General features: G+C 39.5%; 2 protein-coding genes across 3 annotated transcripts; both read left to right on the plus strand.

Annotated features, from left to right (window-relative positions):
- Positions 1–232: 232 nt before the first annotated feature.
- Positions 233–7,446, plus strand: LOC146386435 (phenazine biosynthesis-like domain-containing protein 2). Of its 2 annotated transcripts, none has more exons than XM_084927488.1 (10): positions 233–396; positions 2,232–2,331; positions 4,301–4,399; positions 4,577–4,686; positions 4,815–4,844; positions 4,941–5,029; positions 5,269–5,360; positions 6,046–6,129; positions 6,330–6,392; positions 6,500–7,446. In XM_084927488.1, exons 1-10 carry the CDS (start codon positions 313–315, stop codon positions 6,610–6,612), a joined length of 864 nt encoding a protein of 287 aa, XP_084783614.1. In that variant the 5' UTR covers positions 233–312; the 3' UTR covers positions 6,613–7,446. The 2 variants fall into 2 exon arrangements, with proteins under 2 accessions (XP_084783614.1, XP_084783615.1); XM_084927489.1 differs by lacking the exon at positions 233–396 and adding an exon at positions 1,111–1,974.
- A 97-nt stretch (positions 7,447–7,543) lies between these two features.
- Positions 7,544–11,486, plus strand: snrpe (small nuclear ribonucleoprotein polypeptide E). Its single transcript, XM_084927492.1, has 5 exons — positions 7,544–7,725; positions 8,645–8,671; positions 8,775–8,837; positions 9,905–9,983; positions 11,268–11,486. Exons 1-5 carry the CDS (start codon positions 7,672–7,674, stop codon positions 11,321–11,323), a joined length of 279 nt encoding a protein of 92 aa, XP_084783618.1. The 5' UTR covers positions 7,544–7,671; the 3' UTR covers positions 11,324–11,486.
- The last annotated feature ends 397 nt before the right edge of the window (positions 11,487–11,883 follow it).

Raw genomic sequence — 11,883 nt, forward strand, 5'->3', positions numbered from 1 at the left:
AAGGATGTGGAATTGTACATAAAGTCAACATCAGACTCAGGCGCACAGAAAGGCGCTCAAAACAATACATTTATGTGAATGTTTGCGTATATTTACGTATTGTTATTATTTTGTACTCCTGGTTATTTGTATTCATGTTCTACTCTCTTGTATACCTCATCTGTTTGTATGTTGTATACGCACTGATTGATTAATAAAGTTCTTGTTAAAAAAAAAAAAAGCAGTGGGTGCGGAGTTTGTCCACCAAAAACGGTGCAGAAGAAGGAGGCTCTTGACTTTCAAGCCATTTTCGTCTTCCTTCGCTTACCTACAATGGAGATACAAGTGTACACGCTGGATTCCTTCACCAATTTGCCGTTCAAGGGAAACCCTGCGGCAATTTGTCCACTTCTGCATGTGAGTAAAACTATTTAGGCCACAGCTTAATGTCTAGTCTGGCGCTATGGCGGCCTGCATCGGTGCTTTGCACAAGTGCAGACCAGAAGCAGAAATTCGTTCTGCAAAACAGATGTGTTTTTAAAGGTATTTTAACTCAAACAATCTTTTATAAATCAAACCATGAAAATGAAAGTGTTTTTTTTTGTTTGCGTTCCCCTGAAAACTTTCTTATCACACAAGAACTGAATAAGATACATACAATAAGATACATCAGCCTGCTGCTTCTAATTAACTTATTTAGTTGTTTATTCTTTTTCAGTGAGCAAACTTCGTCTGTTTGCCTGCCAGAAGCTTACAATCATCTGCTTTATAAATAAAGCCGGTGTTCCAGATGAACTCAAATGGAGGTCAGTCCACTACTGCCACCTGTGGCCAAGTGCCATAGCCTACTACTAGATTAACTTGTGACACATCTGCAGAAGAGGCTGAGTGGCTGCACTTACATCTGGATCATTCAAATCGAACAACAAACATGTTGAAAGATGCAATGACAGCAATGTGGATTGTCAGGACTAAAACCAATCATTAAGTAAAGACAACAGGGATCATTTGTTTCTGTTTATTTAGCATGCACAACATTTGTAGTCTGGCCTCCATTTGAGACTGCTCCAGCTGCTATGTGATAGTCAGTAGATCTGCTACAAATTGCAGATCATATGCAAGTTTTGGAAATAAATCATGAATATTCCTTGCTTAGCATTAAAAGTAAACATTTCTAGCTCTCCCCCACACTCAAACACAGATGACAAACCAACTGACACACCTGAGTCACTCACTTTCTTAACTCCAATCACTCTCACTGGCTCTGTTTATTACTAATCACTGTGTAACAGCTGTAAATTCATGTTAACTGCCATCTCCTTACAAATGTTTATAGATTAACCACAATTATACAGACTGTATATAACTACAAACTCTCTCCAGCCATGTTGATGTTTTACCTATACTGGCTGAAAATGTTCATTTCCAGAGAAAAGACACAGGCAGACTATGCTTACAGGATGTGATGTTACAACACCAGTGAAATATGAATGTGTCATATATTTGTTCAAAACTTATTTCTTTGTTATGGGGAGAAATATTGAAATCATCATGAACAACGGGAGTGGTGATTTCTATAACTTTGTGTATATAATTGTGCATTTCTTACTGATGTAGGCCACAAATAAATACATAATACCATTTCATTTATTTTAAAGGTTTATTTGCAAGACATGCAAACAGACAAAATAGAAAGTTCCAAATGTATTGTGCATGAAACGAATTCAAACGTGGCGATAGAGCCAGGTGCAGATGTGTCACAAGTTAATCTGGCTGTAGGCTGTGGCACTCGGCCACAGGTGGAGCTAGTTGACTCGACTCCATTTGAGTGAACACAAAGTAAACTGCACGCTTTAGTTGTGAAGCGAAAACACTGAAATCGGAGTAATAACACGTACGAGGGGAACGATAACGACGACATGCTGTGAACAGCATCGGCGTGGTGTTAATTGTTTGCTGTTTTCACGATCGCCTCCTGCATGAGAATATGACCAGGTAAACTCGTGACATTTTTAAACATTTAGTTGTTCATGAGCAACAAGATTGAGGTAACCTCACAAATATCACAGATGAAATATTTGGTGTTTATTTGCTGTTTTGTTGGTAGCGGCTCCTGAAAAGCAAGTCTACCACACATCTGTTCGACCAACCCCAGTTAATCTGGAACAGCGGTCATAGCAGCTCATATCAGTGCATGTTTACACTCATCACAAATATTTATATTTGCTCGTCAAATCGTGTGTTTCTAACAGGAGCTGAGTGATGACTTGTATTACAAGATAGCAGCAGAGATGAACCTCTCAGAAACTGCTTTCATCACCAGGATTAATCCCTCTGATAGCTTTACTACAGGTATGTCTGTTTTAATACAGATCACATTTGGGTTGCCAATTCCAAAGCCTCTTAGATTATAATGCTGTAATGGAAAGCTCCCTTTCAAAAGTATACAGTATGGTGTATGATTCACATACTGCTTAAACTTAAAAGTAGTCCCTATAGGTGCAGGATAGAAATTTTTCAATATGGATTAACAAGTTTGTATGACTTTATAGTTATAAGAACCGTAGTATATCGTATTTGCAGAAAATAAAAAAGACTGAAATAAAATAACAAAAACCTGAAAACCTGAATAACATGACAAGTGAAATAAATGAGTCAAGGAAATTGTATGATAGGAAAAAACGGAGTAACTATTAAAAAAAAGAAGAAGCTGTGAGTAGTGGTGAAGAATTTGCACAGCTGTGAGGCTCTAAGAGAAAATGCCACGTCATTTTCTAATGATGTGAGCTGCAGGAACAGTTAGGAGTGACTGAATCAAACCAGTGGCTCTGTTAACAAAGTGAAACAACAGACATTTCAGGATCAAAATACAGTTAATTAGAGATAAATATCTTTAAATCACCACAAAGTTTATTTCATGGCACTTTTTACCTATTGAGAAATGTCATTCACGAAAGGTTAGCCTTCAGCAAAATTAAACTAGTGCCATCAGGCAGAATTAAGGACCCACAACCATTAGCAGGAGCTCATTATTTTTCAAGTTTATCTGTTCAATAGCTTATGTTTAGAGAGATCCTATATAGTTAAACACACACAGAGCTGCATTGTACTCACTTTGTGCACAAACTGTCCTCAGCAGTCTGTCAGGTCAAACTGTTACATTGTATGGAGTCCAAAGAACTGTGCAACAAGCTGTCACAGTGAAAAATGCAGTGTGCAGTCGGTCCAAGAGGAATGCAGGTATCATTAACACAAAGACAAAGAAGAAGCAGGAACAGATACAATAAGTTTAACTTCAGACTTAAAAATGTGACTTTTGAAGAATACTCTGAATTACATTTGCTGAGAAAGGAGAAAAAACCCGTATTAGAGGGAATTACAATAGTCCACATGTACTAAGATCAAAGCATGTATGACTTTTTAAAGTGTGCCTGATATTTAAATTAAATAAGTAAAAAGTGAACCCAAACCATGACAGTAACAGTTCAGTATTCTTCTTGTAATTTGCCAAAAATATCATCTGGCATTTGCAGTTCTCTGCTCCTACACAGATGTTGTAGAGCCATCTCCCACAATTTAATGACTTCCAGCTATGAGCAGCTTCTCTAAGGCTACGTCCACACTAGCCCAGATAGATTTGAAAATTGCGTTTTCGTCTGAAAACGTACTGTGCATGCGTAAAACGCAAGAAGATTCGACCTACCTCATTTCTATCTGCCGTTTGTTTACTTTCCGGCTCTTTTAAACGTCACGGCAAAATGTTGAGGAAAAACACCAAGTTTTTTTTAAATGGACTAACAATGAGGTGGAGTTGTTGCTGCGAGTAACACAAAAGTACAACGTTGCAAAAGCGAGTGAGAATTAAAGAATGTAGAAACTGATATTAATCTTTAATAGGGCTGTCAAAATTGAGAGCAAACAAAACAACTGCTGTGTAATGCCCTCCTCGATCTTTGTTTAATTGGTCACATGACTGCATCATATGACTAACATGTGTCATCGTTTTCGAAAGTCTGCGTTTTCAGTCCACACTGCGATGCCAAAGCACCGTCTTCAAATGTATGCGTTTTCGAGAGCGTTTTGAGAACGCTGCGTTTTCCTTCGGGGAAAACGCCGTCTCAGTGTGGACGGGAGGCCAATGATGGTTTCTAAATTATAAGGCTTTTTGTCAATCTTTAACCAATAAATCATTAAGTTGACCTTGAAGACCTTTGTGAATGTAAGCCAATCACTAACATTATTATCTACACTGCTTAACTCTGTGTATTTGAAACTAATACCAAAACAAAACTGAAAAAAGTCTTAAATGTGTGATTAACAGGATCAAGATTCCGCCTTCGATGGTTTACACCAACTACTGAAGTAGACCTGTGCGGTCATGCCACTCTGGCCTCTGCAGCAGTGCTATTCCAACACATCAGTAAGATGCAACATTTACACATAAAAAGGTTTTTCAAAAAAAAAAGTGACATCATGGTGCACTAGAAAAGGCCGCTGGAGCTATTTTAAAAGATGCCTGTAATGCACAATGCAGCTGACTGCAAGAAGGAGCAAAGAGGTGCCAGCATGTAACCATGTAATGGATTTTTTCCTTCAGAAAATGTAAATCCCACCCTGGTGTTTGAGACCAAAAGTGGAGATCTTTGCGTCACCCAGAAGGAGGAAGGGTACATCATGGACTTTCCTTTGAATCCCCCCACCAGAGTGGTAAAATAAACTTCCTGTTTAGTTACATGAGCAATTTAATCAAATCCTGTAATGTAAAAAAACGAGTTCTTGTGTTTTATTAACAGTGTATGTAAAATGGCTTTCTTTCTGAACTCCCTTTATTTCAGGATCCCAACGACTTCAAAGACACCATCAAGGTCAGAAATCACATTTTTGTGAACAGTTTGTGAAAGTGTAACTACATTCCTGTGTGTGTGTTCAGCTAAGTCTCTGCCTTTACATGTGTGACACAGGCGGCAGTCGGAAGCCTCCCGGTTCAGGAAGTTTTATTTTGCTACAACACCAAGAAGCTGCTGATTCGACTGGCTGACAGCTGTGACATGTTGGTTAAAAAACACTTTTCTTGTTGCCAAATTCAAAGGAATCTCAATAGTGGTCCTACTGTTCATGAGATCTTAAACATTTGTTCAGCAACAACAATCAATTATATTTCTCAGGTGCCCGGCTAGTGGGGCTTATTCATATGTTTAAAGCCCAAACAAATAATCAAGCAACTGGCCTTCTACACCCACTCATCACATTTTAGTAAATGTATATGTGCTTTTTGTGTATTATCTCCAGCTCCGCGCTTACCGATCTGAAAGTTGACACTGTGGCTCTTGAGAATACTGAGAGAAGTGGAAGATTCTGCGCCGTCATCGTCACTATGAAAGGTAATCGGAGCTGTGTGTTTCGTAGAGTTGTAGACTTGCTGGATCGGACCACATGTAGTAATTCCATTAAAATGAAGACGTAACAGTAAAGAATAAACCAGAGGAAACCCAACATGAAGTGTTTAAGTGAGGTGTGGTCCCACCATGTACCATCAGAAAAGCTTCAATGCACCTCTGTTAGAGGGATGAACAGCACTCTGCCAAAAACATTCCCTCATTTGGTGTTTTAATGATGATGGTGATGAAGAGCACAGTCTGTGATTCCACTCATAATATAGGCCAGGGGTCCCCAATCCCAGTCCACGAGGGCCGGTGTCCCTGCAGGGTTTAGATGTGTCCTTGATCCAACACAGCTGATTTAAAGGTTAACTGACCTCCTCAACATGTCTTGAAGTTCTCCAGAGGCCTGGTAATGAACTAATCATGTGATTCAGGTGTGTTGACCCAGGGTGAGATCTAAAACCTGCAGGGACACCGGCCCTCGTGGACTGGGATTGGGGACCCCTGATATAGGCCTTCACTTGGGTTGAGCTCTGGGAAAATGTTTGATCACGGGACAAATGGTGCTTTGTCGTCACCATCCTTTGGACTCGTTTGTTGCCCATTTAAATTTGTATAACAACATTCACTGAATGTTTCTGCCAACAAACATTACATATCAAACACTGCTAACATGTGGAAACAGGATCACCAGACTGCCAGCCACGATATGACTTCTACTCGAGAGACTTTTCTCCATGGGTTGGCGTCCCTGAGGATCCTGTCACTGGTAAGATGGTTGCTCTTTACTAGTATGTAATCTATAGACATTATTCCTCAAATAACATAATTCTGACCATGTTTGTGTGTCTAAAATCGTTTACAAATAAGCAGCTGGACTAAAGTGATTATAGAGAATGCATTTACAGGTGTCTTATTACTGAGAGAAAGTGTTAAGCTATTCCTGCTATGCATTCTTTGTTCTGGCAGGCTCTAACCACACAATCCTAGGTAGCTACTGGTCTGAAAAACTAGGAAAGAAGAAAATGCTGGGTACGTATTTGAACCTTTTCCGCCTTTTACTGATGTGTCATTTATCTGATAACAGACGTTGTGTTCAACTTTTATCCATTATTAATCTGCTTATTGTGTCTGTGCAGCTTACCAGTGCTCCAGTCGTGGTGGCGAGCTGGAACTTGAACTGAGGGATGATGGAAGAATCAACATAGCTGGACAGGCCATCACTATTCTGCAGGGAACAATCAAACTGTAGGCTGAGACACATCCAAGAAGACGGTGTCTGATGTTCTATCACAACCATTGTGTCCCTGCAGATAGACACTTTATGGCTCTTGTTTAAAAATGAGATGGCTCAAATAAAAAGAAAAAAACGCACTCAAGTCCTGACTGTTCTATCCTGAAATGATTCAGCTAACAAACGTAGCTTTGTTACACTTTTTATCATTCATTCATAACATTACAGCAAAAAATTACAACCAAAAGATTTTAAAATGGTAAAAATGGTAAATGGCCTGTATTTATATAGCGCTTAAAAAAACCCAAACAGAAACACAAGAACACAGCAGGTAAAATCTGAAGAGTCACGATTAGCCTTGTGGTCAGGAAAATTTTTAACATTTGCTACTTAATAATGAATGGGGTTCAATAAAATGAAGTACAGCTGATATGGACTAAACTAAAAAATGATACTGTGCAGATTCGTTTTGATCCTAAATAACGTGTACATATTCCTGAAATTAAAAGTCATCATGATGACATGTTTTTTTGGGGTTTTTTTTTTTGTATAATCTGTTCCTGCACAGATGTAGTTCTGCCGATCTGACTCATATAGGTTTTTACTGACAAACCAATGGAATAAACGAGGCCCACTGACATAGTTAAGTTCTTTTAAAGTTGACATTTCTGGTTACATACTATAGCTCTATCATAGGAAACAGGAAATGACACTACACCTAGAGCTGGAGAATGTTAACTTTTCTCACATACAAACGATGATGGATGTTGTCATGGCTTTTTAGTTTGTTTTTATGCTAAAGACCGGGCGCGTTTCACACTGCCCGCAAACTTGCACAGGTATGTTCTCGCGAGATTTCGGGTTATAAACGTTGATTTGTTCTAGTGTTTTTATAGTGACCTCCCACCCGCAGGGGCGCTCTTTCACATCACAAGACCTCCGTGCTGGCAGAGCACGCGAAAGGAAACCCGCCATTGAAGACGTCTCACAACGTGAGAGTTTCGTTGTAGTGCACTCTTTTAACAAAAGGTGCAATTTTTTTCAGCATATACCTACAGCTGGTAATTAGTTGGAGGAATGGCATACAGAGGACAAGGACAGAAGGTCCAGAAGGTTATGGTGCAGCCCATTGTATCCTTTTGTATTGCAGGACGACACTGCGCGGTTGAATTGGTTGCTACAATAGCTTAGCAGCTAGGCTAACATTTAGTCATTCGTAAACATTTGTAGTCACTCATGTGAGGAGAGGAGTTTTACAAGGCATGTAAGCTTTTGTGAAGACCAGTTTCACCCAGAGAAGTCGCGCGGGTATGAAATATGTTTGCAGAAAAAAAATGTGGTTTATTGAAATGCAGTCAGAAAGCCAGTGTATAGACTTAGCCGCGTTAATCCCGGTGTCCGCCTCTGTGGTTCCGTGTTATAGCTAAACGCAAAAGAGGCTAATTTCTGCCTTCAAACTACTCAATATGATACCATATGGAGGGTTTTAGGCCCACCAATCGATAGTTATTAACACCAAAATATAATATGATGTGGGAGAGTGAGGAAGTTACGGAGTACTTACCTAACGAAAGTGTTTTGATAGTTAATAGCTATAAAACTGGAATTACTTTCATCTTCTCAAATATTTTAAAAATATAATTAGTTAATTGTTAGTGAAACTTGGTAGTGTTTTCTTTGATTTGCTATCGATCCACGTTTACATGGTCTCTTATGGGAATGCCAGCAAGTGATATTAGTGCTAATATGATGTAAGAATTACCTAAACCTAAAATAATGACAAAAATAAATGTAACTATATTTTACTTATTTGTTAAACCGATTTTTATTTACAAAAGGATCAGGGGAAAATAAAGTTTGCCCTCAAGATATGAAGCCCAAAAGCCAATTTTAAGCCAGGAAGAACCCCTGACCCAAACTCTGACTCTGAATCACATTTCCAATAACTTGGACTAAATGCAAATATAACCATTAACAACATATGTGCACATTTTAACTATAAACATGTTGAACTTGAGTCTGTGTGTATGTCCTTGACTGTGGTTGTCAGAATCTCATTTTCAGGTACCTGCAAAATGTAAGTAGCTTTTAACTTTTTGGTGCATCCTTCTGATTAGTTTTGTTTTCTAGTAAATTTGAAGATAAAACTGTATTCAGTTTATTCTCCCTCTCATTCCCAGCGCTCACGGATCCAGGTTTGGTTGTATGAACAGGTGAACATGCGGATAGAAGGCTGCATTATTGTAAGTAACATGTAACCTTTCTCCATTTTCTTGGTCAGTTTATAAAGCTTGATGTTGATGGGCAGTGTGGAAACCCCTCTTAGCCCTACGTCGTAACCTTCCAGGCCAGTCAGTTGTGGCGGGCTGCTTTGACCTGGCAGGCAGATTCCTCAGGAGGTGCACGTCAGGTTATGTGGAAGGTTATGGCATAGGGTTAAAGGCGATTTCTGGTTATGTTGTAAGCTACAATGCAGATTTCCCACTGAAGCATAATCTGAGCCTCAGTAACCACCCTCTGTAACACATGTTCAAATGTGTCCAGTTGGCAGCCAGTCACAGAGCCAGCCTTCCTGATCAGTTTATTCACTTATTTGGTGTCACAGTGTATCTTCTTGTATACAGCCTCAACCTTAGTCTTCCAGTTCAGCCTGTTGTCAGTGTGGATGACCAGGTACTTGTTCTCCTCCTCCACATTAGCATTCTGTCCCAGGATAGACAGAGGTGGTATAGCCACCCATTTTCTTCTGCAGTCTGTCATCTCTGTGGTCCTATTCACATTCAACAGCTGATTCCTCTCTGACAACTCCACCAAATCATCCATTAGTGCTCTGTACTCATTCTGCCCATCATTGATGCATCTGACCACTGCAGAATTATTAGTTTTGTAGTAAGTAAGGTGTGCAAGGTGAACAGGAGAGGAGATGGCTCAGTTCCCTGTGGAGCTCCTGTACCATGTCATCATTTTGACACAGAGCACTGCCCAGTTTCACATACTGTTTACTCACATTCCCTTTAGCCTTCTCTAAGTAGCAGTGGCTGAAATGTGTTATACGCACCAAAGAAATCAAAGAAGGTGATCTTCACCATGTGTGTGTTGCTATCTAGATAGAAATAAGCTCTCACTAGGTTCCCCTGTATGGCCACATTATGTCCTAGCATGGCTTAAAATGATTCGGTCTAACTTGAAATGGCCTGATCTATGAGTAGCATTTCCACTCAGGCTGAACTTTCTGTGAGATCAGGCATGTACAAGTTCTAGTTTAAACCAATGTGACTCACTTTTGTTGTCTTGTGTCTCATTGCCTTAGGGTTTCGATGAGTACATGAATCTGGTTCTAGACGATGCTGAGGAAGTCCACATGAAGACTAAGAACAGAAAACCATTGGGTAAGAGCGCATCACTCTTTGTAAAGCCGTTTTATTATTTTACAATTTTAGGAAGGTTGACTGTGAAAGGTAAGAATGAAGAAAAATTGTGTCATCAAGGCATTGTTGCTTCTCAGGGATTTTTGAAAAACAATTGTCCTGCATATCCCAGAAACTGCAAACCCAATTCTGAAAATGTTGGGATGCTATGTAAAGTGTAATTAAAAACACTTACAGTGATTTGAAACAAAGAAGCAAAATACAAACACAAAACACATGTAAGAATTTCAAGACAATCGTCAGTCTGCTTTGGTGCATTTTCTGTTTCGTGAAAAATGGTGAAATTGCAGGCCAATTCTGCAGCTGGACTCTGCTGCTATGAAGCCATGCTGTTTTAATAGCTGTGCTATGCGGTCTAGCGTTGTCTTGACGTCATCAGGATGATATATATATATATGTTGTTCTAAAGCCTGTATACAACTTTCAGCACTGCTGTCTTTCCACACCTGCAAACTGTCAATTCCATAGGCATAAATCCACCATCGGAGATGCAGGCTTATGAACTGAACACTGATAATAAGGCAGATGGTCCCCCTCCTCTTTAGTCCAGAGTTCATTTTTTCCAAAAATCTTGAATCATCTGATCACAGAGCAGTTTTCCCCTTTTTCTCAGTTCATTTTGAATGAACTTTGGCCCAGACTGGAATTTCTGGATCATGTTCACATATGGCTTTCAACCTGCATTTGTGGATGGCACAGTGAGCTGTGTTCACAGACACTGATTTCCATGACAGAATCATAACAAATTTCCCACGTGTGGGACTAATAAAGGTTGTCTTATCTTATGTCTGATTTTAACGCAGTGCTGCCTGAGGACCTGACCATAGGTGTCAATATATATACAAGTCATTTTATTCTGTTTTTAATTTACAATTTACACAGCATCACAACTTATTTACAGTTGGGATTGTAAGTGAAATCAACTCTTGGATTTGTGTGTGTGTGTGTGTGTGTGTGTGTGTGTGTGTGTGTGTGTGTGTGTGTGTGTGTGTGTGTGTGTGTGTGTGTGTGTGTTGGGGACTGTAGGTGGTTGGTGAGGATTGCTCTGTTGTTGCATCATGCCCCTGGCTACTGATCCACTTTATACTGATGTTAGATTTCACATTACCTTTACCCAGCGTTGATGGGGGCATGGTGCTTTGTCTGAAAGTGAACAGACACTTTGTGCCTCCCCTTGTCCATCATCTGGCAGTTCTGTTATAATTTAGCTTTGATCTCTCCTTCATTCTTTTCTGTGTTGCCCAGGGAGGATCATGTTGAAGGGAGACAACATTACCTTGCTGCAGAGTGTGTCCAACTGAGGCGAGATTGGAGATGTCTACAAACTTCAACTTTTGTAGAAGGAATTGGTTTTTGTTTTTCCGTCAGAGATTAAGTGTTTGTGTTTATGACATGAATATTGTAATTGTTTCTTTCTACCACATGGATCTGTTTGGAGAATAAAGTTTTTTTTTTTTTCTTACAGTTGTTCTCTGTTAACTTTTTAGTGTTTCAGACTCTAGATGTGTTTTGGTTTAATGGACTGTGCTGCCGTCTAGTGGCAGACAGAACTATTGCAGTGCACGTATATAGGTCAAATGCAGTACAACGGCGCAGTTGCATTTAATACGTCTGTCTTGTAAGTGCAGGCGTTATTGTGTGTGAAATACAGAAAATGAACATGTGCTGCCTTATGTAACTTTTCTATGCTGTACATAGTATGAAAGCAGAACTGCTACAAAGAAAATTAGGAGGGCAGAACTTGGGTGCATGCCCAAATTATAAGTGCAGACTAAATGTATATGTACGTTTTGTAAGTCGTCTATAGCTTTTTTATTTTACTAAATGCAGGGAGAATATAAATTGAAACAAATTAGACAAT

Source organism: Perissodus microlepis, chromosome 5 (genome assembly GCF_051167445.1).
Source record: "Perissodus microlepis isolate ML-2025 ecotype Zambia chromosome 5, ASM5116744v1, whole genome shotgun sequence".
Lineage (NCBI taxonomy): Eukaryota > Metazoa > Chordata > Actinopteri > Cichliformes > Cichlidae > Perissodus > Perissodus microlepis.